Source organism: Lagopus muta, chromosome 7, assembly GCF_023343835.1.
Source record: "Lagopus muta isolate bLagMut1 chromosome 7, bLagMut1 primary, whole genome shotgun sequence".
Taxonomy (NCBI): domain Eukaryota; kingdom Metazoa; phylum Chordata; class Aves; order Galliformes; family Phasianidae; genus Lagopus; species Lagopus muta.
Window position 1 is genome coordinate 33354747 of NC_064439.1, and position 27597 is coordinate 33382343.

Genomic DNA, 27597 nt, shown 5'->3' on the forward strand with positions numbered 1-27597 from the left:
GTGGCAACTGGTGCTGCGACGGGGCTGTTGGCATCAGAAACAGCTGGCTGCAGCCGGCCACCGTCTGTCTCCCACTCAGTACGCGTGCACGTGTGTGTGTATTACATTACCACTTAATATTTACTTATTTGTTTGTTTGTTGTTCCCTCCTGAGGATTGCGACGAGCTCCTCTCCCCTCCAGATTTCAGACTTCCCTCCTCACACACACCTCCTTCCCCCGCCTCCCGACCAACCCCCGCTCCCCCGAGGAGAGGCGGGCAGGCGCCGTACCTGGCGCCCTCTGCCCGGGGAGGAGCGCGCCTCTCCGTCCCGACCCCGGCGGCAGCGGCAGCGGCACGGCGAGCAGGTGGGCGCCGAGGGAGGCGAAGCTGGCCGCTCGCCGCCCCCAGCCCGTCACGCCTCTGCCCTCCGCTCCACTCAGCGCGGGGCCGCGGCGGGGAGGCGCCGGCGAAGGGGCCGGTACCGGGGCCGAGCGGCGGCCGGAGCTCGCCGGGAGGGCTGGGGGCCGTGAAGAGCGACGGCCGGGGCTGCCCCGGCTCTGCGGGGCCGAGACGGCTCCTCGTGCAAACTTAGAGCCGGCTGCGGGGCCGGGGAGGGTGGGGATCAGGATGCCTCAGGCTGCGGGATACGGTGAGGGCTGTGGATGAGGAGAGCACGGTTGCATGTGAGCTACGGGGCCGGTGCGGTGCTGCGCTGTTTATTTATCGCCCTCAAACGGGCTGTTTGCACACAGGAAGAACTTTTTTTTTCCTGGCTGGTGCCCTTGAAGTAAATGTGTTGGAATAGGTGAGCCGAGGAAAGGGGGATTTGTGTAAATGTAAGCAGTGCACTGTATTAAATGCTTGTGTACGTATTGCAGTGGGCATGTGGGAATGCCTGGTGTGGCCCACCGGAACAGGGAGGATGCAGGGAGGGATGGAAGGAGAAATGGAGGGATGCAGGAGCCAGCACAGCTGCAGGTGGGCTTTGAGATTCTGGGGATGGGAAGGATGCACTCAGGCCGATGGGCTGGGTTGGGCTTGGGACAAAATGCGGTTTGTTGTGAATTGAGAGGGCGAGAGGGCTGAAAGACAGCAAAAGGAGAGACGGTATGGAGGTATAGAATAAGGGTTGGTGATTTCAACACGGAACAGCCTTGGGACAGTCTGGATTTATGGGCTAAAGTTTCTGGGTGCTTCTGCTGATTCAGACAGCGAGATACTGCTGCAGTTGTGCTAACAGCGATACTTGTTACTGTGTGTGCTGCACAGTATGCTCAGCTGCCCTTGATGCTATCAGTATTTTCGGTTTCTCCAGCTCTGTATCCAGCACAAACTCATGGTCATTTAACAGTGTGCCAGTGTTTCTGAAATCATTGTTAAAGTCTTCAGCTTGCTTTCTTTGTACTGATAAACAAGCTACAGGAAAGATGAACACAGGCTTGCTTAGAGCAGTGTGGTCTGGGACACTCGTTAGGTATGTGTGCCTGCAGATCCTGCTCCTGCGTGGCCCTGTGACCCAAGCAGTCCTGATGGAATGTGCGGGCGGTGCGGACTCTGCTGCCGCCCACAGCTGTGGGACTGTGCCCAGCCCGAGGAGGAAGGATGCAGCCTGCTTTGCTGACAGTTACCAGCTTCCATGTAGAAGCAGCTCAGTGTAGGATGCTTAAAGGATTGCGTAAGTGTGTGTTGTTTCACTGACAGTGCTTTGGATGTTTTGCTTTAGATGATGCCAGAATATGAGTTAGAGTCATAAGATTCAGACTTTGGTCATGTGAGGATAGGTACAGAGCTGAAATCAGCATTCAAATCATTCCTTGTTTGATTCTATTCCCGAGAAAGATCAACTTGCACTTGAAGTTCTGACTCTGCACTAGAAAGAGCAGCGTACACTACATTTATCAAATTATGTAGTATAATACAAAGCAACTGCTTTTTTCTTCTCTCTCTCCATCTCTAATGGCTCTTCCAAAAGGAAATATAGATAAACTAACATATAAAGATCCTGCAGCATTTCAGTTACTGCAATACATCAGGAAAGGCCATGCACTGAATTTATTTATGATTGCTATTAAATTTGCACAAAGTATTTAGATATCTTTTTTGAACTGTAAATCAAAACATAGCAGTAACCATACCATAAAAGTCAGCAGCGCTTGTTGAATATCTTGCCTTAATAGATCCTAGCATATTTATGCTAATAGATGCTCTTTGTATTTGAAAAGAGTCACTTTTTGGAGGGGGTGATGAGGTCAGTATTTTGGGAAATTAATTGTCCTCTGGAAGGAAGACCTTGAACTAAAAACAGTGTGGTGGTCATAACAAATAGAAGAGTGTTTGCACGTTTTAAGACATAAATGTGGAAAGCGTTAAAGCCGAGTAACGTATGATTTAATATTTTAAATTCAAATGTAAATGATATTGAAATGTCAACCAAGGTTTAATATTTTAAGCTTATTCCAGCTCCAAAGCGAAGCTGAGAAAGAATTGGCATCAAATTCTTTGTGTGTTTAATAAGTCAGAACCTACCTACAGGAAATTCATGATTTTCAGTAGAATCACTTTCTCTGGAAGCTTTTTGTCTCTTTGCTTGGTGGCTGGGACAAGTTCTGCTTAGTTAATGAAAGCAGGTAAGATGGGCCAAGATCAATTCAGCTCTCTTCCTCTGGGCTTCTGTAATTGATTGATCCTGGATGTGTGTGAGCATCAGACACATTGTTATGTAGGTATTTGATACCATTCACTTAAAGGTCTAATGAATCAGATGAAAAATTGAAGCAGGTGATTGCTTCGGGAAAATGGTGGTGGGTTCTTTTGTGCCCTGATACAAATTTCTGGCTTCTTCCAAACTGCATGTAAAATTAATAACTAAACAAATATATATAAATGAAATATAATATCTAATAAATTATTCTGACTAAAAGTCTTCAGTACTTTCAGTACTTGCTGTTATTTGTAGAGATCTTCCTCAGCCTGTGCTCTTACAGGAAATAGTTATACTTTTTGAAAGACTGAAGCTTTCTGAAAAAGAGCTGATAGGAGCAGAACCTTAATGGGACTTCACAGTTACTTATTAATCTCTGGTATCTCTGCATCAGGGTTGTCCTGTGCCTTTGTAACCAGGGTGACCAATGATGTAGGTTGTGCTGTGTTTGCAAACAGAAAAATGTCCTCAGGGCTTCCAACTCAGAAAGGGAATATCATAGAATCAGAGAATCATGAAACGGCTTGGGTTGGAAGGACCTTAAAGATCACCCAGTTCCAACCCCCAGCCATGGGCAGGGCTGCCACCCACCACTCAGGCTGCCCAGGGCCCCATCCAACCTGGCCTTGAGTGACTTCAGAGATGGGGCACCACAGCTCCTTTGGACTTGTACTTTTGTACCACCAACTGTATATGTTTGGACCAACTTGAATATTTTTGAATATGTCCACCTTAAGTGGTATCATTAAGTGACCTCATTCAGTAGTATGCACAACAGCTGTAAAGGCACCTTTGACTGCTATAAAAGTATGTGAAACAACTGAAGATTGTTCATAAGGATGTGAAAAGCATGCTTTCATGCCTTGGTAATTCAGACAACAGTTCAGATGGATTTCCTTTAGATTACCAGAAATAGCTCTCCTTTGATTAAGATAATGGGAAACCTGATTCTTCTTTGCATTGACCCTGTGTCACTGCTGACCACTGTTAAGAGGAGACAAACAGCCCTCCTTGAGGAGAATGGTGACATCAGCAGTGTTATCTGGAATACAGCATCCAGGCCTGGGGCCCCCAGCTCAAGAAGGATGCAGAGCTGTTGGATGGCTATGAAGATGCTCGGAGGTCTGAAGCATCTCTTCTGTGAGGAGAGGTAGAGGGAGGTGTGCTTGTTTAATTTGGAGAAGAGAGGGCTCCAGGGAGACCTCATTGTACTTTAAGGGAGCTTATAAGCAGGAGGAGGACTGAATTTTCACATGGTCTAATAGTAATAGCACAAGGGGGAATGGTCTTAAACTAAAAGAGGGGAGATTTAGATTGGATATTAGAAAGAATTTTTTTATTCAAAGGATGGTGAGGCACTGGCACAGGCTCCCCATCCCTGGAGATGCTCAAGGCCAGGTTGGATGGGGCCCTGGGCAGCCTGCACTGGTGGATGGCAGCCCTGCCCATGGGTGGGAATTGCAACTAAATGATCGTTGCCATCCCTTCCAACTTAAGTCATTCCGTGATTGTGTGATATTGTAGGCCAGCTGGGCAGAGGAGAGTAACAGAATAGCTGTGCTATAGCTCCAGTACGAGTGATAATACAAAGTGAAAAACATAGGAAAACTGGACAGGAGGTTCCTACAAGGTAAAATTCATTAAACTCAGAAAAACAGAAAGTTCAGCAGGAAAACATTTGCTCGGTTTTGACACTGCTTATACAAACATCTAAGAAAAATACCCTGTATCTGTCGTGCACTTGTTAAGTAATGGATATGCTTATCCTTCACTAACAATGTGGCAATTGCAGCGTCTGTCTCCATAAATTAAAGAATTGGCTATAAACTACAGTGCTTCTGTTTGATTCATAAGATAAGGGGAAATGCTTCCTTCCAAATGAAGAACAAAGTGAATGAATGGATTTAGAGATAGTAACCCCTTTGTGTCAGTCCTTTTCACTAACTATAAGCAGCTCTGTTAATGACTGCTTAGCTTTTTTCTAGCTAGCATATCATGTACTCTCTTCATTATAAATAACAAAAAAAAAAAAGAATGAGGAGAGCAGAGTATGGCAGCTCACAATGGAGGTCTTGGGATCTTTTGTTCCTCCTCTGAATCTTCATGTCTGAAAGTTATTATATTATTGCTTTTCTAACTGGCATCGTTTTGTGCAATGACAATTTCATACACCAGCACTGCTGACTGCATATGAAATACCCCTGGCAGGTTGGGGGCTTTTGTCCGTATCAGTTATGCCTTTATCATAGGCTGAAGAAGAAAAGAAGACAGCACAGGATCTGTACAAAGTCTGCAGATTTGCTGTTAGTTGAATAGTAGATGTGGCGCTGTGGGGCATGATTTAGTGAGCACAGTAGTGGTGGGTGAACTGTTGGGCTAGATAGTCTTAGTGGTCTTTTCCAACCTTAATTATTTAATAGTTCTTTGATTCTATGAGCAGACAGATAAGAAAATCACGAGGAGGGAAGGCAAGCCAGGCTTACGTATGAGGAAAGCAGCGCATGTTTGAGTAACTTGTTTTTGGGAGGAATGTTTGCTCCTCTTGGGGATGCATGAATCACTTCAAAAACATCTGCCAAAATCTGTCTAGGATTTGGTCAGAAAGATGCTTTGACTGATCAGTTGTGCAAGCACAAACAGCTTAGCGTGCTTAGGGATGTTACTTGTGCTACCTCAGCTTGTTATTTGCTTGGGTTTTCAGAATGAAGCCCTAAGGAACTGACATCAGTTCTACTGAAAACAGTGGAAAATTGAGCATAAAAATTAATCAGGGATGGGTTAGTCCCTAAATCAATAAATTGACATAGTGGGAGATTGTAGTGTACTGTGGGAATGACAGGTGTGGGACCTGACTGGATGCTTACTGCAACCTTTTTTAGCCTTGAAATAAGGATACAGCAATGTGATTATACAGAAGTGGGCTGTGGGAAAAAAAAAAAACAAACTTGGATCGAGTGATCACGAAGCTACACTGACTTAACGGGAGGATGAACAGTGCTGTGCTTTGTAGGGATATCTGAGCTTGCTTTTAAAAAAGCTGTAGCAGGAGCTGCAGAGGTCCTGTATAGCTGCAGTGTATACTTCAGTTGTTTTGTCGCTTTCCTCTGCCCAGTCTTTTTTGCCTGTTTTTTTGTTGTTTTTTTTTAAATTCCCATATTCCAATCTGGTACAAGACTATCAGGAAAAGCTTTGTATTTGGCATTAAGACTTACCTACTTTACTCAGGATACATTTCCTCTCTAGAAAACACATTTCTGCTACCTGACAGGATCACATTTCCCTTTCACAGACAGGTCAGCTTTCTGCATTTCTTCTGTATTTCTCAGTATTAGCAATCAGTACTAAACCAAACTAAATCAGTACTAAACTAAACTAAACTGATATTGCCAGTGCAGTTATTTACTTGGGCAACATGTGCTGTGTTTCTTTCTCCAAGGCAAACAACTCAACCTTGTAAATGAATTGTCTGAATTTGTCTGGCAGGCATCAGCAACAGGCAACAGTGGAGGTGAATGTTGAAAGGAGCAAAGATAAAGAAGGAATGAAGTGAGGAGGGCGGATGAAGAGACCAGTAAACCACTAGGAAAGGAGAGAGATTTTCACAGAAGGAGAGCAAGAGAGAAGAGGGCCAGATCCTGACTGGTAGAAGTGAATGTTGGAGTCCCAAACGAGCATACAACTTGATACCAGAGTTAGTTTGAGTCCTCCTCTTGTCCCTGCTTACAGTGATGGTAGGAGATACTGGCTGCACTGGAAGTGTTCATGAGAGCTCATTCTGGCATCAGGCTTTTGCTCTATAAATGAATCTGCTTGTTCAGAGAAGGGACAACTGAAAAAAACGCCTTGTTCCTTCGTTCCTGTGAAGGCGCAATTTCAAATAATCTGCTGCTGCCAGTCAATCCCCTTGAATTACTTTCCTTCTTCAGCAGGCAACAAAGGAAGTTGACTATTTTTGGATGTCTAGTGTTCACTGCTTATTCTGTATGTATGTGTAGATATCCATTGCATTGTCCACTCTGAATATGATGTTTTTAACAAAGACTTGTAACTCAAGTCCTTTGAACTGAAGGGCTGAATCTTCAATTTAATAAAACTCAGATTGCTTCTTTTTGAGAACTTTGTTTGACTAGAAATTCAGAACTGCATTGGCAGGTCAAAGTGTCTTTTATCTGCAGTTCTCTAGGAAATTAACAGTTACAAGTGACTTCACAACTTGTTATTTCTTGTAAAAAATGAAGGCATTGTCCTAAGTAAATGGATGACAGTGGAGATAGATATTTTGTCTATTAACTTCAAAACTAATTTTCTGTTTACAAGAGTAATTACATTTTTATGCACGGAATGTTATAAATTATTGGCTATGAAAGGAGCCGTAAAAACACTTTGCATTTTATTTGGTTTAGGACGCTGAATTAGTTAGAGTACTTAAAATACAACACTTTTGCAACATAGTGTAGCTCATCTTCCTTAGTAACACAGGACTTTTTTATACCTTTTACCTGTAAGTATGGAAGCCTTGCATTGCTGTGAAGAATGTCTAAGATGAGTTTATCAGTTATGTCATTGAAATGAAGCAGCAGTTTCAGCAGGATTGGCAAATAAGCAGGAAAGGAAGAATGTGTAAGCATGTTTACAAGTTGCAGTTCAGTTGGTCAGTACATCAGTGCTAGCATTTTTACCATTGAAAATAGATTTGGAAGGGAAAAGAGATAACCGCAGCTTCACTGAAAACCTGGATCAAAACTTCCCATTCTTTTTTTCAGGAGTTTTCCTGGAAGCACCTTCCCAGAGGTGATGAGATAACTGCTTTTTACAACCCTTATGGAACAATCCTGACCAGAGTGACCAGAGTCCAGTTCCAAGCCAAGATATTGATGCCATCTTGTAGGGAGGAATGACTCACATTGCTCTGCCACTTTTGTTTTTCTTGCACTGCAAGCACTGGACTGTTTCTTAAGCTAGTAGAGATCAATCTGATATTGCACTCTGCAGGTCTCTATATGCTTATATTTTCAAGCATGAGGTTGTCCATACTAAAGGTCTCCAGGGCTGTTTGTACTGAAACACTTAGAGAGTATAAAAGTAAGCAGTCATCTTCATAATGTGACATCGACCTTGAACTTCAACTGAGTCGCACTTTCTTTATTTAGCTTAGGCCAATGATTAACTTTGCTAATGACTGTATATCAAATTCACCATTGTTTATAAATCTGGCAGTGAAATACGGCCTGTCTTTGTGCGGATGATACAGTGCATTTAAAGGAAACCTTTGTATAAATTGCTTCCTTTGTAAAGTCAAGTCTTTGTGCCAGTCCTAATTGCTTCTCATCTACCTTGGTCTCTTTGAGCTCTTTAACCTGGGGTTAGTAGTACTGTGAGCATAATTCATTTTTTGTTCTTATGTATAGTTCTGTTCTGTTACTCCTGATTTAAACAGGATGACAAATTTCATATTCTGCAGCATTACAGCAATCATTCTTCTATGGTAAATCTCCACAGAGCACAGGAAGCTACACCCTAAAATAGTCATGCATAGGGAATATGAAGTCATATATGCAGCTTTGCCTCTGAAGGAAGATTTGTCAAGACACAGCACTTTAATTTGTAGCCTCAGCACCATGGGGAACCCAGCAAAGATATCTGCCCTCTGCACACATAGAAGCAAGGCGTCTTCAGATTCCTGTAATCTGCACTAGGTCAGCCCTGGCTGGTTAGTCGCACTGTTATCAGGCTGCTGGCAGGACAAGAGTTGCACTGTTAGAGTGTTTTGTTGTTTTGTTTTGTTTTTTCAAGCAGAAAGAAAGGGGATGTAGCCTTTATTTGGATATTTCCACGCCTGGTGGAAATATTCCACACTGGGGAAGCTTTACTGTCGTTGCTAGGCTTAAATACAGAATACTGTTATGTGCTGTGAGACAGTTCCACAGACCCTGTGTAGGCAAATGCTTCCTAGGAGTGTTTCATCAGGTATTAAATGGAGGAAGAGCCCCCGTGGTTAGTGCATTGCAATGGAAATGGAAAAGCCAGATTCTCCTTTCAGTTGCGTTGAGGTAAATGGAGATTGGGAGCAGAAATTTCTCGTAAACTGTATACAGTCCAAAGTGTGGTCTGTTAGGAAATGGTAAAAGACTCAAGTTTTTTTATTCAACTGTGGGAATTTACCTCTGAATGTCTTAAAATATGGATAGTAAACTAGGTATGCATATGAGGGCTTATGTTTCTAATAAGGTGCAAAAGAAAACTGTAAGTTTTGTGCTTTTGTGCAGCTCTTAAATCTCTCACGTACAGCAGAATCCATTGAGTATTTTGTGGACAGCTTTATTTCTGCAGAGGATGGACGCTGTGAGGATACTCAGAAGCTCTGCTTTGATTCTTTATTAGTTTTGTTTTCTGAATTCAGAAAGTCATTCACACTGAAAGCAGTAGGAAGAAGTGGTGTGACTTGTTTTGATTTCAATTGTAATTAAAATCTAACATGGTTCATTCCAAGCAGAAGCTTTTTCCAAGTAATTTCCAGTTGTGTGATAGCAATAGCTGGAAAATTAATGTCTGTAACGTGCATGTGTTCTTCTCTGTTCCCTCCCTGTTCTGCCTCTACATGTGTTACACTGGAATTAAAACATTTGTGGTGTATTTGTACCAGGGACTTCAGCTGTTCTTCAGTGATGTTTGAGAGGAACAAGTGTGGCACAATCTACCTCACAGATCGTGAAAGCCGAACAGATGCTTATTAATGCTGTTTCTCTTGTGTGATTTTAAATTTTCTTGATTTTTTTTGTTGAAGTGGAAGGATTTAAAAGAATTCAGAACAGCATAGTTTGGAAATCACATGTGATTATGTAAAAGATGGCTAAAAGTTAGAGACGGGGTTTGTGGTCCACATTTATGCTTCAGTTTCTAATCAACAAAATAAGATCAATGTTTTAGATGAACTTTCCTACACACCGGTGTAGTCTTCATCTTAGCTTTCACTATTATGCAAAAATCTGTAAATTTCCCCACATCTGAATTTCCTAACTCAGATGCACAGTTGCAATGATTGTAAATCCTGTAATAGTAAACCTGTTGTTTTGCAGTTCTTTCCCTAAATTGATTAGAAGGGTTGAATTTCATCCAACTGTGTTGTTGTACTGTAATGACTATACCACCAAAAGGCAATAACCATTTTTTTTTAAAAGGAAAAGCTACTGATTTAGAAATAATTTTATGTTGCCTACCACATATATTGAAATAATTGTGATTTTTCCCTTTATCTTTTCTCCTGCTCAGCATTGTTCTAAAGTGGAGTTACGGCCCTTCCGTGCCTCGCCCTTCTATGACAAGTGACATATTTTGGTACAGTCCTTGTGGACGGACCAGTGATGGTGATCTGCAGGGCTTTGGTGTGATAGCAACGGTGGCAGCAGCTCTCCAAACACTGCGCTGTTGCTCTTCATGGTGCTGGGATCCCAGGAGGACTTTGGCTTAAGGTGAGCCCAATGGCAGTGATACTTTAGAAGGAGATCTTTGGGAAGCTTTTGGATCAGAGCTTGCGTATGTCTAGTGGGCAGGCAAAGTGAGACCAAATCTGTATAAAAGCATAAGCAGATGCGTTGAGTTTGATGCAGGTGAGTCTAACACAGAACTGAGAGAGCAGGTACCAAAGAAGGAAAATCTGCATTTGCTCTGTCTTGTCTTCCATTTCAAAAGGAAAATCTGTGTGATGACTTTGGGTCTTCAGAAATTTGATGCTTGAGTTGTACATTGAGGATTACTGTGGTTCTTAAACCCAGCAGTTATTCAACCATGTATAGTGAATAGAGGAACAGTCTGTGACACCTGAAATTACCAACTTTAGTGTTAGCATTACCAAGAGGACAAAAAAAAGAGCAAGTATTTATAGATCAGAGAACAGTAATAATGCTCAGTGGCTGATGAGATGACTTGTAAGGAGCAAAACAGCTGAAAAGTGTAACGAGTACCTGCAAACGTGCTTCTAAACTATAATGTTTCACAGAACTGATATTGAGGAGTAGAAGAAACTTGCGCGTTACAGGGTAGGGCCATCTGCAGTGGAGTGCAAACAGGATCAAATTAAGGAAAGCAGAAATTAGGCTGAGTGTCAGGCAGTCTCAACTGAAATTTATTTGACTGTGAATGAACTTCCCAAGGGAAATAATACAAGCTACATTATTTGGAACATCTAAAATTAGACTTCAGAAAGCACTATAAAATTGTACAACCTTGCTTTGGTAGGGAGGTGGACTAGAAAAGGCAGACTTGGAGGTTTTCCTTTTTTGCAATAAATTCTGAGATTGTTGGGCCTGATTCTGTATGATGACATGGAAGTGAAGGGAGGATTTACACTACTTTTGGCCTGAACGACTGAGGTTAATCACTCGTGATTTCTCGCCTCTACTTATTGCCAACTTTTTAAACTCAAATGACTTTTTTCTTTCTATTCATGTCCCTCAGGGATAAATCAGACTCCACCTTTCCAAGTATAAATACATCTACATTTAAAATAAGCTTTCCTGACTCTTGCAGATTGGGTAGCAATGTGGAAATAAGGATGAAGATTCGTTCATCGAGCATGTTTACCTTAATCTGTTCATCTTTGATATTTTTAAGAAGTTTTTTTTCATAGGGAGAGGAAGGTTTTACAAATGTAAGCAAATTCTGAATCATGGAATCATTAAGGTTGGAAAAGACCTGTAAGATCACCGATCACCAATATTGCTCACTAGACTAGGTCTCTTAATACTACATCTACCCTTTCCTTAAACACCTCCAGGGACACTGACTCCGCTACTTCTGTGGGCATCCTGTTCAAACAATTCATCGCTCTTTCTGAGAGGAAATTCTTCCTAATGTCCAACTTGAATCTCCCCTGGCACAGCTTGAAGCCATTTCTTCTTGTCCTCTTGCTGTTACCTGGGAAAAGAGGCTGATCCCCACCTTGCCACAATTTCCTTTCAGGTAGTTGTAGAGAGTGATAAGGTCTCCCCTGAGCCATTTCTTCTCCAGACTGAACCCATTTCCATTAACCACTCTCCATAAGACTTATATTCCAGACCCTTCACCAGCTTTGTTACTCTCCTCTGGATGTGCTCTAGGGCCTCAATGTCTTTCTAGTATTCAGGAGACCAAAACTGAACACAGTACTTGAAGTGTGGCCTCACCAGTGCTGAGTACAGGGAAGCAATCATCTCCCTGGTCCTGCAGTATTTCTGATATAAGCTAGGATGTCTTTGGCCTTCTTGGCCATCTTGGCACACTGTGGGTTCATGTTCAGCCAAGCGTTGACCATCATCCCCAGATCCTTTTCCTCCATGCAGATTTCCAGCCACTCTACCATTAGCCTGTAGCATTGCCTCGTGTTGTTGTGGCTAAACTGCAGGACTTGACACTTGGTCTTGTTGAACTTCATCCCGTTGCTCTCAGCCCATTGATCTATCTTGTCCAAGTCTGTCTGTCGGGCCTTCCTACCTCCAGGCAGATCAGCACTTCTCCCCAGCTTAGTGTCACCTGCAAACTTACTGACGGTAATGTACTGACGGTACATGATTCCCTCATCCAAATAATAAAGATATTAAACAAGACAAGCGCCAGTACTGACCCCTTGGAAATACCACTCATGAACAGTCACCAGTTGGATTTAATGCCATTCACTGCTTTCTGAAAGAAGGGATAGCTTATTTGCAAGGATTTCAAACAACATGGAGGGAAAGCTATAGGGCATCTCCAATACTTCATTCAGGGATCATGCATTATAGCCCCCCAAAATGCATTCCACTCCCGTGTTGCTGGACAAGAGGATTCAGGCTGCGTGTATGAGATACATGGTGAGGTGAATGGTAACAATCCTGAATTTTGAGTTGTGGGTGGCCATACGAAATCATGTTCTGGTGCTGGTGAGACAAGCAGCCAGCAAAGTCATCTGATCATATTTCAGAGGGCGACTTCTAAATACCAAGATCTGATTCCCATTTCCTCTCTCCCACTGCTGCTCGCCCCCAGCGTACGTTGCCTCCTGCTGCTTTGCACATGGCCTGCTGCAGAAGCGTGGGCTGTGGGCTTTTTCTCATTTGACTAAGGGCATATTTCCCAATCTGAATCCTTAATAAAGACAAAAGGCCTGTATTGCAGGGTAGGAAGATAGTAACCCGTAACATATTATTAAGAGGGAAGACTCATTCTCCTTATGTCCATGTTTTTGAATGACTTAACTGAGGAAAAGAGATATCTTCTGATAACAGCGTTTTGCACAGGCCAGTGATGAGGATGGAACAGTGGAGATGCTGGTGATGCTGTCTTTCTTGGAAAGCCTCACTGAGCTATTATTAAAATGATTACAACCAACTCTTGCAGATCCAGAGTGCTTTGATATGTTAGTCCTTCGCGTAGTATTCTCTCATGGGTGAAAGCAAATGCTGCAAAGTCTCTGCATTTTTAATTTGTGATTGATCTCCCATGAGGGATTTTGCAAGATGTAGAAGGAAAATAGTCACATACTGTATGGATGTTGTTCACATAACACTGCCTAGGAAAGTGAACAAGGCTGCACGTACCTTTTAATTTTGTTGCCTCTCCTAATGTTGAGTTCCTTCAACTCAGGAAGTATAGCAGGGAGAAATTCAGAGGAGATCAACAGGAATGATCAGGGGTTGGGAAATTATCACCCACAAGTAAAATTTTTAAAAAGCAGGGCATTTGGAAAAAGAAGAAATGACTCAAATGGGAGATACAGGCCTTTAAATACATGAGCTGCAGGGAACAGAGACAACCAGTTCTAAGTATGTATTCTTTTATCCATCCAAAGTGAATAGGAGATTCAAGAGAAAAAGAGCACAGCTGGGTCAGGAAGCTCTCTGGTGTTGGAAGGATGTTGTAGAATATGTGGTGGTGAATTGAGTTAAAATGCTCATGGCCAGTCAGCTGGGGTGTTCCTCAGGGTTCAGTACTGTGGCCAGTCCTGTTTAATATCTTTATAGATGATTTGGATGAGGGGATTAAGTGTACCCTCAGGAAGTTTGCGGATGACACCATGTGAGGGGAGGAAAGCTCTGCAGAGGGATCTGGATAGGCTGGTTCGATGTGCTACGACCACCTGTATGAGCTTCAACAAGACCCAGTGTTGGGTCCTGCATTTTAGTTGTAACAATCCTGGAAAGTTGCACAGTGGAAAAGGATGTGGGGATGCTAGCCGACAGTTGGCTGAGCATGAGCCAGCAGTGTGCAGAGGTGGCGTCCTGGCTTGTATTAGGAACAATGTCATCAGCAGGACCAGGGAAGTGATTGTCCCTTTGTGCCCAGCACTGCTGAGACTGCACTTTGAGTACCATGTTCAGTTCTGGGCCTCTTACTGCAAAAAGGATATTGAGGCCCTGCAGAGTGTCCAGAGAAGGGCAACAAAGTTGTTGCCCTGCTGTTGCTGAAGGATCTGGAGCACAAGTCTTATGGGGAATGGCTGAGGGAGCTGGGATTGTTCAGTCTGGAGAAGAGGAGGCTCAGAGATGACCTCATCACTCTCTACAACTGCCTGAAAGAAGGTTATAGCAACAGTCAGCCTCTTCTCCCAGGTAACTAGCAACAGAACAAGAGGTAATGGCTTTGCCAGGGGAAGTTCAGTTTGGATATTCGATTCTCAGAAAGAGCAGTTATGCATTGGAACAGGCTGCCCAGGGAAGTCCCTGGAGGTGTTCAAGAACCGTGGGGATGTGGCACTGAGGGAAATGGTCAGTGGTCATGGAGGGGTGGGTTAGTGGTTGGACTAGGTGATCTCATTTTTAAAATTATGGCTAATAGTGCTTACTTCTAGTAACTGTGAATTCTAGTCTTGGGTGATGTCTTTGCTATATTATAACTTGAATAGCTATTCAAGCTTATTTTGGTATGTCCAGTTTAAAGATTCTGTAATGATCTAAACTCTAACTAAATAATGTTAAAACAGTGTAAAATTGCATCTTTTCTCAAACAACCCAATTCAATTAAATTTGCCTAGAATACAGTCCAATTATGGGAGCTTTGTGAAATGCAGTCAACCAAAATCTGTCCTTAACCCAAACTCTGCAAATTGTTAATGATATATCTACCAATATTGCTTTAGGTACATTTGCACAAGCTTTGCACTTGATAATGTGTTGATAATCCCATCTCCTATTTGTAAATTAGTGTCTTCAGCATTCTGTTGGAACACATTTGTCCTTTTAGTCAGTATATTAATAAGGAATTGTGTAAAGTTAACATTTTAAAGTGACACAAAACAACATACATTTGACTTTAGTGCTTGAAATGTCTGATCCTTATATGCTGCCATTTAGTAATAGATCTATGTTTAATGAAACTCTAATCTGTAGAACTATTTCTTTTTTATTCAATCATGTGTGTCTCTTTTCTTTTTTTTTACATTGTGAGTCACTGGACTTGCTCCAAAGCTCCTTGCTTGATCTTTTAAGCATCAAACCTCTGATTTAAAGACATCAGAGTTTTTGTCCCAGTAGGAGTGTCTACATTTGGTTGACTGCGATTAGTTCTCTGCAGAGCTGCATTTTGGAGCTGTGGGCTGGATTAAGGGAAAGCATAATAATTAAAGCTGGACAGCTTGGCATCTATGCATTTGGTATTCATGGCACTTGTCCAAATATGTGAGCTTGGTCTTTATGTGCTTGTTGTCATCAGATAACTGTAATGAGGCTGTTCTTACTGTAGTTTTGGAAGCGGTGCAGAGCAGAAGTCTTCAGTCTGCTGAGAGCTAGAAATTTGGCTGATCTTCAGCTTACAGTGCATAAACACATTCGTTCCTCTTCTTTCTTTTTTTTTTTTTTTTTTTCCAGTTTTCTTTCTCCTCCCTTCCTTCCCGTCAAGGACACAGGCTTTGGCTATATTTTTCATAATTGTGTGAAGCTAGAAACCTGACGGATGCCTGTGCCACCTCCGCCGCCTCCTCCTCCACCACCTCCACCACCTTCTGGAGCGCCCCCTCCACCACCACCACCTCCGGTAAGGCTGACTTTTTATCTCCATTAGCAAAATCTTATGTGTGCTAACCAGCTCAGAGCTCCCAGAATTTGGTATGCACGTTCATAGCAAGTACCTGGGGCAAGTGTTGTTTTGCTTGCTTTTGCTCTTCTGTTCACTACAGCTGTGGTCTTCAGAGTGAGGTAAAACTGTCCATTGAGGGGAAGAGAGAAAATGTTTGGACTTCAGTAGTATGTGTGTGTCATGTATAAATTAGTAAATATATGTATACTGGTTGTGCATGCTGAAAATTTTTTCATTAATAGGAATGTATGATCACAAAAAGTTAAAAAATTGGAGACCCCTACATTAAAGTACATGTGGTGAGAATTTGGCATTAGTGAATTCTTCTCCCCTCAGAGAACTGATTTTTGTGTTATAACTTGCAGGTGGTAAGTCTTAATTTCTTCATCTGCTTTCATATGGCTTCTGTTAAGACTCTCAATGCTCAGCTGCTGCTGTTTCTCTTTCTAGCACATGCCATCTTCCTGGGGATACAGCACAATATGCTTTTATACACGTGCAGGAACAATTACTGCTTGTAACAGATCATTACTTTGTGTGCCATGAAGTAGAACATGTACCTTGCCAGCACATTTGCAGTAAGGGGAGGATGCTGTGTTTGGAGTTTCATGGTATTACATTTTGAGAGCTTCACGATTAACAAACAAGGTTAAGCCATTCCTTGTATACCGTAATCTTTTGTTCATAACCTGTTTCTGCACTGAAATTCATAGGCTGTTTTTGAAGAAGTAAAAGTTGGCATGGTTATGTTCAAGACATGAAATCTCTCCTTATGTTTCCATGTATTTTTCTGTCACTGTTGTAATTATTTGTCATGTAAGTTAGTTCCTATAGCAAAACAGTACTTTTTCATGCCTCAGATGTATCTGAGGAGGTTTTTTTGTTTGTTTCTTTTGAGAAACGGTCTATTGGGATGTGGCAGGGTCAAGAGCTTTATTCCTGTCTCGTGTTCTTCAGTGTCTGCTATTTTGTTCCCACAAAGATCTGTTGATTTTTATTTTTTTATTTTTTTTAAATAATGTTTTTATGTTGTCTTCATCCAGGTGGAGATTTTCTTGCGTGTTTCTATTAACTACTTTGCAGGCTGAGCCATTTTGTAGAACTCTCCATGAACTGTGGAGATGAAGAGGACGAAGACAGAGACAGTGCATTAAATCAGCAGTGTTTGATTCCTTTCGTCGTTCTGCTTTAATTTTGGGCACCATCAGCAGTGTTTTCAATTAGCAGCTCACTGAGTTGGTACACCTACAGTTAGATACTGAAATAGGTGGGCTGCATTTTGTAAGCAACTTAATGCCCACATCAGCAGCCAAAGTCAACAAAGCTGCAAGTGTTCTTATCCTAATAAATTTAGCTCAGTAAGAGAACTTTTTAGATTCCTAAAACATCTTCCAGATTGTAACTGACTTGGGAAAGCTAAGAGGACCCCTAAGAACCAATACCAGCGAGTTCTGTTTTTTTCCATCCTCCTTTGCTGATGGCCAAAGCCTCTGCTACGATAGTTTTGATATAAGAATTATGACAAAATTATACAATATTTCCATATTTTATCTAGATCATTCGTTAACTAAAATTATCTTCTGTTGGTAAGATGTACAGAATTTACACTCGGTTTCATCTTGTTGATGCGATGGAAGCCAAATGTATTTCTAATTCATTTCCCTGTTCATTGCAGTTGGACTAGATGACTTTTAAAGGTTTCCTCCAACTCTAAGGGTTCTGTGATTCTTTGATATTAAAGCCTTCCTTCCAAAGAAAGTACTGAGCACATGTGCCAATGTAGAGAATTAGTATACCAGTGTGAGTGAGTATTGCTTTTCTGTAACAGCAAAAGGATATTTTCCTGTTGTAATGGAATCAGAGAGGGCCAACGTTGGGAAGACCTGTAGTCCAAGTTCAGCTGAAGCACAGTACAGTAATCAGATCTCCAGCTGATGTTAAGTTGCACAGTAAAATCTTCTAATTGAGGAATCCATGAGAACTTGCTACAGGCTCTATTTTCATTTACTGTTAAGCTGTTTTTTAGAACTTGGCATCTGCCTTTTACAGCTGCTAATGTGCACAGCTGTTGTTACAGCTGCTAAATCTACAGTTGGAGGATGGAGGCATAAGAATTCTCATAGTCATGTAGCTTTAAGCAAACCTTCAAAGCAAGTTTTACTTGGTCAACACCCAGAAATGTTTCAAAATACACAGCACTGTGATTTTTGTTCTTTTATATTGATATAATTAAACCACAGTAATACTTAACATATTGGCAAATAAAAGTTAGAGTTTAATTGCTGTGTTGATGTTTAGGCAATCTGCTGGTTTCACGGACTTGTTTTATGCTAAAAGGGAGAGATGAGTGTGTGTTGATTGGGGTTGTAGAATCCTGTCATTTTGCATGATACCATTACGTGGGTTATGTGGGTACCACGGGTTGGTGTTGCTTTACTAATTGTATGGGTAGTAGCTGTGCTTTCTCTTGGCTTTCAGTAATAAAAGATTTTTAGAGAAATAGTCATTAATATTTTTTTCTGCATGTCTTCTTAGTGAATATAGTGAGCCTTGATCCCAAATGATGTTGCAGTCCTTACTTCACTGAAAGCCTAAGCACTTTGACATTTTTGTACTGTTAACTTCAGTCAAAAGAAAGTTTGGTTCTATACTACTCTTTTCAAAGCTTTGAACTTGCAGATACCCTGAAGTATTTGTCCTGAATTCTCACTTCTTGCATAGTTGCAAGGCCATACTAAAGTGATTTGGAGGTGATATTTAAGACATGCTTGGAGCCACCTGTGCCCAACAGCTGAAAAGACTGCTAGAGCATACTTCAAAGAAAACCAAGTGGAATTTTTGGGAGGGAATGCTATGTATCTGTAATAGCAGATGCAGGTGGCTGAGTCAAAATGTAAATATAGCTAATTAGATTAATTAGGCATGTCTTCAAATGCATGCCTTCATGGGGTCAGAGGAGAGAGATGAGTAGGCAGAATAAAACTGTGCCCCAGTATATTTGCTGGCATTGGTTTGCACGATTCAGGTCTTTTATCCTTTTCTATTCCTTTTCACCCCTTTTGCCTTTTAGTTGTATGAGGCATGATGGTTAGTTTAGGTTGTCATATTTCTGAAAGTAGAGACCACTACTGAGACAGATCAAGAAATTTCTCAGGTAAAGCTCCGAAGAGATGATCAAGAGAGAATTTTGCTTTGATAAATCTTGCTCACTTTTTATGTGCAGTGCTGTGTTGCCTTTGTACATAAGAATTCCCAACGTTATGTTCAGTCATCACACATTAAAATGTTAATATTGAAGGAAGTGTGTATATGTTGCAGGCTTGCTGAGTTGAGCCTTATTCACAGGAGGTGTTTGTTTAATGACTCATGTATTTGTGGAGCTTAAGAAAATACTTCTATTCTCTTGTTACTAACAAAGCCTTAGCGTAGAAATGAACCCCAACATTTGCAATAGATCACGTGATTGAAGCCAGTAAATCAGCACCAGGAGCTTATTTTCCTTATTGGCCTACTAAAAAATAGGAGTAAAGGAGGGGAAAGAAATACACTTATTGGGAGACTACGCTTCAGTGGGAAAAATGTGAAATTTGACATAATGCTGAATATGAAATTGGTATGTAAATTAGTCTGAATGATTACTGCTTTCTCATTTAGTTAAAACAAAAAGAATTTCTGCTATGGATGAACGTATGTCAGTGTTTACCAGGTTTGTTATTTTGGCCATACTCTATTCTTGTAATAAAAAAAACTCAGAAGAACAATTCCTCATGGTATAACACTGTGACAAATGCATAATTTACACAGACATAGAATTTGCAATGTTAAGGAAAACATCAGCTTCATGCAATTGTTGGAGTGCAAACCTTGTTGAGCTGTTTACCCCAACCTTCCCAAGGAATTCGGAGAATGACAGTGCTTATCTGAAAGTATGTGGGAGATGGTTTTACTCCTGTGACATTTGGTTCTACTGTTCTTTGAAAAGTGAAAAACAGTGTATGTAAAACAGCTTGGCTGAAGGTAATGACGATTGGTGGTACTCTGATTTGGTCCTACTGAATAGCATGAGAAGAAGAACGTACACGTGTATGTATGTGTATGCATAGGTAGGTGTGCATACTTGCTCATCATTGGTTGTAGAAGTAAAGGCCACTTCTTAAGTTTTCATTTGGAACCAGAGGTGTGCGAACATGATGCTGAATGGTTAGCAGAATCATGCATGGTGCCCATTATGAACTATTTAGGAATGTGTTTATTAAAATTTTCCGCGAGCCTTGAGTAAGAAGATACTTGCTACTTTGTCATGAAGTCCCTAGGTCATGGGATAGCAAATCATCATGTTTATTGCTGCAGAGAGGGAGCTCATGCCTGCTGATCTACTTGCTGGCTGGCCATCACAGGGGCTGTGTGAAGGGCTGGACAAAGTGTGGCTGAAATTGTTGAGGGTAATTCATTCCAACTGTTCATTCCATCTTCATTCCAAAATTCCAAAATAAGCTGATTTATGATGTTTTAATAATGTACTGCATCTCACTCCAGGCTGCTTTCATAAAGAAGTGAGGGGCAATTACACTTCTGTCTGTATGCAGTTCGTTTAACTTTATTTTCGGAGAGTGGAAAATGTGAGATTACATAGCTATGGTGTCGCAAAGTGGTGCTGCTGTAGCTTTCTGCACCTGTAGGCAACGAATACAGAACCGATCTGTGGGAACCGTGAAAGGTGGGGAAGATGTGGAGAAAGCATAAGTACTGCATTTTTGTAGTGTGTAGTATGTGTTTCATCTGGCCAGGGACAAGAGCACTGCATTTGCTCGCGTGTGCTAATTTTCTTCATTGCTTTCCTTGAAATTTCTTTGGTCACTGCTTTTGAAGCGAGCTCTGTTCTGCAATATATTTCATAATGCTGTGTGTCAGACATGCTGTATGAATGCAGTGGGAAGTATTTAAGTTTATTCTTGCTTTGGCTGTCCTTTTTTTACATTTGATTTGTGAACCACTTTCTTGTATTTAATGGCTAAAAGTATGAAAACTGTAGTGTGCCACCGTAAGTGGCTGTAACTGGTTGATCCCCAGCACTAGAAGCTTCAGAGAGCAAAGGGTTGATTTACCTTTCTTCTCACAAGGTGTTACTGCCCTGAAAAATCACATCTGCAGTATATGCAATAGCTGCATGTTAAATTCCATCTCGCAATTCATGCTACACTTGAATTAGCTTCTCAATTAAAATGCAACCTGGAATTATAGCAATACCTGTGCTGGAATGTGACATTGCAAGAAACCTCAGTTTCTCAATATTGTTCCAATTTGGGCTGACCATAATTTTGCATTGGTGCTAAAATGCAAATCCAGGTAATTGGGTTGGACGGATAGCATAGCATTCTTAAACAGAACAGAAGGTCAAGTTGCAATATGTGTAGCTTGCCACCTGTTGTTGAATATTTTGTTATCACCACTCAGAATAGCCCGTGTCATTCTGGAGACCCCGTTGTGGTAGGGCAGGTGGTGACACCAACTCCCACTGTGGTATTTTCAGCCTTGTTCAGTGTGATGTTTTTATTGTAGTGCCAGGACTTCGGGTTTACTTCTTTATATAAGAATTTTCGCTTTTTTTTTTACTATTATTATTTATGCAGAGGTGAGCTTGAGAGTTTGAATCCCAAAAATGTGACAAAATTTTGACATCAGAAGGTGAATTTCTGAAGCCAGACCCAGGGTATTTTTGGTATCTGACTCGTGATCTTTGTGAGCTGCTGGGAAAACACATCAACGATAATTTGATTTTACAGTGCCTCCATTTTGGTGGTTTATGTTCCTCGGTATTTTATTTTAGTGAAAGAATGGCCAGAATTTGTGTTCAAAGTGTGAGTGTCAAGAAGTTAAATATGTGAAAGTTGAATGGCTCAGCAGGTATAAATTGTCATATTGATTTTGCTGCCTTTTTGCATTCAGGTACAAAATTTAGCAACCCACACAGGAAAACTTTAAGTACTCTGTTGTTAATAAACCCACAGTTCCATTCATAGCAGGATCAATCTAACTCTTAAGAATGCAAAATTTGTCATTGTCTGATGGAGTGGCACTGACATAAAGCGAGGAGGGTTTCTGTGGGGCGCAGTGGCATTGATTGCTGGTGGCCATTGAAATGAACACTGGAATAGAGAGGTAGGAGAGAGTAACTCCTACTGTGCTTTTTCTTATCTTTTGTTCCCTGCCATTGTGATTGCCAGCACATTTGCATCTAGTTGTACCTTGCAAGCAGGTAGGATGCTAGCGCAGAACACAGGGCTTTGCTAATGGAGCACCTCATTATGAGATCCGCTAATGCTGGGATTAGGCTGTGGCTGAAGTGCTGGAACAGGTCTCTAACTAAACTTCTGCACCATACTTCCTTTGCTTGAGGATCGAGTGTGGTGTAGACACAGCCTATCTAAGTACACACATTGCTCGATGGCCTTTTCAACCCTTCAGATTCAGATTGCAGAACTTTGCGTGATAAATGTCAAGATCACGGTTAATCATTACTTAGCTGGGTGTAGATGGAATCACAAAACCCTGCTCTCGTCATTCTCCTGAAACAATGACTTGATTAGCTGCCAGGAAGTGATTTGGCGGGTCCCTCCTGTGGGTTCCCTCAGAAATAATGTGGGCTGGATCATGACCCGTCACATCGTGTGTGCTTGGAGCTCAGATCGCTACAAGTGTGTGAGATCGCCGTGTTTACGCGGGTAGACTGAGTGCCAAGAATTAATTGGTTTCATGCTATGCTGTAGAGCAGGAGTACAGGAGTAGCTCTGACCTTGCCATTGAGAGTACAAGGGGAACTTGCACCCTGGTGAGGTTTCCCTAATCGAGAGGCTTGAAATCAGAAGCTCTGTTGTTAATGGACAAACCAAAATTTGCGAGTACTGGATCTCACAAACTTCTGTGTTTTCCACTTTAGAATACATAGAATACAAGAGATTATATATTTTGTTGGAGAGGATTGTTGGATTCTTCCTCAAGCTGGAAAAGGGGGATGCTTTGTTTATTTTATTTTACATTTGACAGTGCATAATTAAAACCACACCTGATGCACAATTAAAACAAGCAAAGAAGGGCGGCAGCATTTTTCTCTACCATACTTCTGCTTGTGACTTGTTGGAAAAGGAGCTTATTATTTTAATAAGCTCCTGGGTTTTGTTGCACTTGTGCTTCCCAGCACTTTCCTGAGGGAGACCTCAGCTGCCCATCAGAGAACGCTCTGTGATAGGAATGTTCCTGCCTGCTGAGCAAACTGCTGCTGCTACAAATTTAACACTGTGAATTCCTGGCGTAATCCTGATCTGGTAGCAGGAGATAGATTTTGAGGGAAACAAGTTCCTCTGGTGTTTCAGATTTTGTACTACTAAAGTATAGATGAGTTTCGTAATTTTGTGCCAAAGAGGGGCATGGCTCACACTGAGATTTATGGTCATCTTTAATCTTCCATCTTGTTCCAAAACAACCTGATTCCTTCAATGAAAATTATGATATCGTGGTTTGTTCAAACATTCTGGCATCTTACTGCAAATATTTTTTTCTTTCAATTCTGTTTTGGAAAAGGATGGAAAAGTCATTTAAAAGTTGGATTCATTTAAACCCGTGAGTCCTGATTCTCATCCCCTCTCACTGTGCTCATCTGCTTGTAGAGCCTTGTGGTGCCATATGGGCAGTGAGAACACCAATGGTCCTTCCTGAGAGGAATCAACCCCCCAAAAAATGTGTTCTGTTCCTTTTGATGTTCTTGGCTGTCCCTAGCATTGTGCATACACAATGTACACAGCTAGCTTAACCTTTGTTGTCATCCTTCCTGAACAGGCTGTATCATCCGCTCTAGGATTCCAGTTATTGGGGATATAGGAATAAAATTTGTTCCTTTTTTGGGGGGGATTGGGGAGGGGAGTTGTATCTCTGATTGTTCAGACTCTTCCCCAGGCTTCATAGGTTCCTTGAATTCTGGTTTCAGTGTTGCAGTTGTTCGGCAATGCTCACACACAGTTCCTTCACCCAGATTGGCACTTTGCATCCCTGGCTGCATTGCCTGAACAGCTGGAGCTGGTTTTGACGCCATCTGCTGCTCACGCTGCTGCTGTTAGCTGTGCATTGCCACACCTGTAGCCTTACTTTTTCTTTCACATTTCCAAGTTTGGTCTGTGAATCATGTCTGGTTGGATGCTGGAGGAGGCCAGGTCTGGCCCTGTGCTCCTTCATATGTCTTTGTGATCAGGCATCCCCTATCCTAAAGCATTCTGTTTGTCACTGCAATGCATTTCTACTTCCTCACAAGGCAAAAGAGAGATGCTACATGCTGCCCAGGGGAAGATTTCTTGCCTCAGTCTATGTCTGGGCAGGTTCTGTGAGGAATAGCATAGGAAGATAATAGGAAGGCAAGGATTTGTTAAGGGATGTCCTCAAGCTCTTTGTTTACTGAAATACACAGAGTGCATGCATCCTGCCAGTGTCTGTTTGATCTTTGCATCAAATTCCATTTTGATGAGGGAAAAATGGAACATAGGAGAGAGTAAGGAAGATTGACAGCAGATTCAGAGAAATAAATGAAATTGTTGGCAAACGTGAGAGCTGTCTTTCTGCCCATAATGAAAGACTGTGTGTCAAATGATTGATTGATCTTTAATTTTGTTGCCATATATCTTACCAAATAGATATTGTTAAGCATGGGCTAAATGTATTTTGACTTTCTTTAAGATCCAATTCAGGTAAATAAATACATTTTCTACACGGCTCTCCTTAGCATATTTCTTACAGAAAGTGACCAGGAAAGGGAATGTACTGTGATGATGCCATTCATTAAATATTATGAATATTAAAATATTAATTCTCTGAAACAAAAGAGAATGCAGTGTTCTTAGATGGAGTTGTCCTTTATTTTATCTTACTCGTGGCTCCTACCCACTACAGAGATGGAGCACGGGATCCTTTTTCCCGCATCAGGTGATGGGTTAATTCTGAAATAAAGGTCTATGGCTCTCTGGTTGCTGGATTTGCAGAAGGCTGGAGATACATTTGTGCTTCAGCTGTCATGTTTATGAAGATCTACACTATCCCAAATTACTTTTGAAATTCAATGAGGAACATATTTAAACATCAGAAAAAGTATAACCCATTTATGGGACAATTTATGCATCCACTGTGACCTGAGCTACCTGTCCAGAGGAATTCTCCTTTTCTGAGTGCAGAGCTGCTCTTTAACATCTGAAAGGTAGTAATTAGTATGTCCCTGTAATTAGTACTACAGTGAACTTTTCCAAATGCCTGGTGCTTTCTTCATTTACATCATTTCAGTACCTGAGCACATATACCTCTTAAATATTTTAAGTGTCGTAGGAGCCCAGAGGGTAGGTCAGTGATTGCACTCAGCTTGCAAGATATAAAGTGAATTTCCTAGGATGATTAAAAGATTTTAAAAAAGCCCAATGACTTGTGCTTCACAAAAAGCTCTCTGCTGCAGAGGGGCCAGCCTTAATCTGAAAACCGAGACTGAAATAATCTGCTGTTGTCCACAGTTGTTTTCTTCAAGGAATGGTCACTCTATAATTGCCTGCTTTCGAATCGTAGGTTGCCTGTGTTTTACATGAAATCACCAAATGCTTGTCTCTGCTGGGTTAGCAGGTCCTTAGCAGTCACCATTCTTTCTCTGCAAGGCTCTGTGCGTTCTGTAGGCAGATCACCCTCAAGGCTGATCAACCAGGCTGAGCTCCTGAAATCTAAATGTTTGCTTTCTGACTGCCACTTTGGTTCTCTTCTGGCATCTCCAGTGGTGGAGAGTATGTTTTGCATTCTTGTTCTTTTTGAATGGCCTCAACATGCAGTGATTCAAAGCCTCTATATCCTATCCTCATTTTTCATTACTGTGCTGGTCTGTTATCACCTGTAAATTTTGAAATGTTTATTTCCATTGTTGTTAATTTATAAGCTGGAACATCCCATTTGATAGCATTTTCCTGTTTACAAATGCTTTGGTGTCGTGTTATGTAGTCCAAACTTTCATAGACTCACAGAACCATAGCATGGCTTGGGTTGGAAGGAACCTTAAAGCCCAGATAGTTCCAACTCCCTGCCATGGGCAGGGCTACCACCCACCACATCAGGCTGCCCAGGGCCCCATCCAACCTGGCCTTGTGTGCCTCCATGGATGGGGTCCTGTATTGATCCAATGCCTTACAGAGAGCCTAATGTTAAGACACTGAAGGCAGAACTGGTGGAGTTTGAGATGAAGAGGGAGTACTTCTGTTATGTCCAGGCTATTTGCATGTGTGGTTTGTTCCATTCTGTTTCAAAGTACATATTGAACATGCCATTGCTTGTGTTTGAATTAGTAGTAGAATAACACAGTGGCTATTAAAACAGTGAGAGCCCACCAGTCCTCTACTGCTTCATGTAAATAAAGCATAGAATCTAATTTCAATCTGTGTTACCTTAGGCAGCTCTAGCATCTGATAAAATAAATTATCTTTGCATTCTCTGCTTCCCTTTTGGTTTTCATTGAAAGAGTGAGGTGTTTCTGTAAATAAGTGAGACTGCCCTTCAGTGAGGGGAAAAAGAAGCAGTCTGAGACTTACTTATGTCCTTTGTTTTGCAGCTGTTTTCCCTCAGTGACTCAAAATAGATTTATCTTCCCGCTTAATTATTTCTATTTCATTTGCTCAGACTTGAAGTTGAACTCCAATAAGAGTTCTTGTTAGTGATGAAAATAAGAATTTGCAAGGACAGGGCAGTATCTGTGTGGGTGAGGTCCCTGCTGAAATGCTTCTTGACAAGAACAGTGGCAACCCTTGAAAGAGCAAGCCACAAACAAGGAGTCTGCAGGAGCTCTGACCAGGGTGCAGGCAGGCAACATTACACCCAGAGCATCCCTACTTTGTGATGGAAAAAGAGAATCCGTATCAAGCTACTCAGCAGCTCATCAGCCACCCAGGCTGATCATAGTTCTCTTACTGGAGGAGGCAGAGACAGCTGGGGCCAGGCACAGAGTAGGTCCTGAAGGAAGGGGATTGTCTTCTGGGCCTCCAGCATAGCATTCCTTTCTTGTGTTATAAATTGTGAACAAATTGCTATCTCCTCCCTCGTACAGTGATATCAACTCTTGGGTTGCTTGCAAATATAAGTTGCCACAAGCAGCGCATTTTAATCTAATAGCTGTGTGTATGTCATGAATTTTTATATTCCAAGAATCTTCATGCTGAGAAATGCAGGCTGGGAAGATGGAGTGGGCAGCTGGCAGAGTGTGTGGACACTTGAACCTGGAAACGAAAACAGCTGCTGGAGCTAATTTTAAACATAGGTCCTGATCAGATCCTTTTCAAACCTGATTGTCATGTAGCCGTAGAGAGGCGTGAAGCTCAAGATACTGGTAAAAAGCTGTGTGGAAAGGGAAGTCATCCTTGCTCCAGTTATGGTATTTCCATTTTTCACAGTAAGTACTGTCAGCTTTAAGGAAATGTGAGTGGAAAGAGCTCCTGGCTTGTCCAAGATCTAATGTTGCTTTCGCTGTACGTGGAGCGTTTCAGGGTGGTCATAAGGGGAAATGAGAATCCCTGCCTTTAAAGCACAGGGGGAAGTAGCACTGGTTCAGATTGGGAAGCTATGTAAAAGAGTATGTTTTTTCCATAATATTTTAAATGAATATATAGTTACGTTATCAGTCACAAGATTGTGGAATACAGAGTTTTTACATCAGTTGTCAGGAATGCAGCTGGCATCAGCAGCAATCTGGAGTGCCATCTAGTGGGGCTGTGCAAATGTGGCAATTTATAAATATTTTTGAGCTAATCTAACTGCAAATAATAACAGTGCAATTTTTCATTTAGGATTAGCAAGTTAAGCATTTTAATAATTTAGCAGCTGGTTACATTTTT

At 41.6% G+C, this 27597-nt stretch overlaps 1 protein-coding gene across 5 annotated transcripts in view; it reads left to right on the top strand.

Annotated features, from left to right (window-relative positions):
* Window positions 1-215: 215 nt before the first annotated feature.
* Window positions 216-27597, top strand: part of WIPF3 (WAS/WASL interacting protein family member 3) — a 37295-nt gene continuing 9913 nt past the window's right edge. The window contains exons 1-3 of one of the 5 annotated variants that reach the window (XM_048950724.1): window positions 216-347; window positions 9953-10152; window positions 15499-15664. In XM_048950724.1, the coding sequence (XP_048806681.1) occupies window positions 15584-15664 (81 nt within the window). In that variant the 5' untranslated portion in view covers window positions 216-347; window positions 9953-10152; window positions 15499-15583. The other 4 variants (XM_048950727.1, XM_048950728.1, XM_048950725.1 and 1 more) reach the window with 4 other exon arrangements.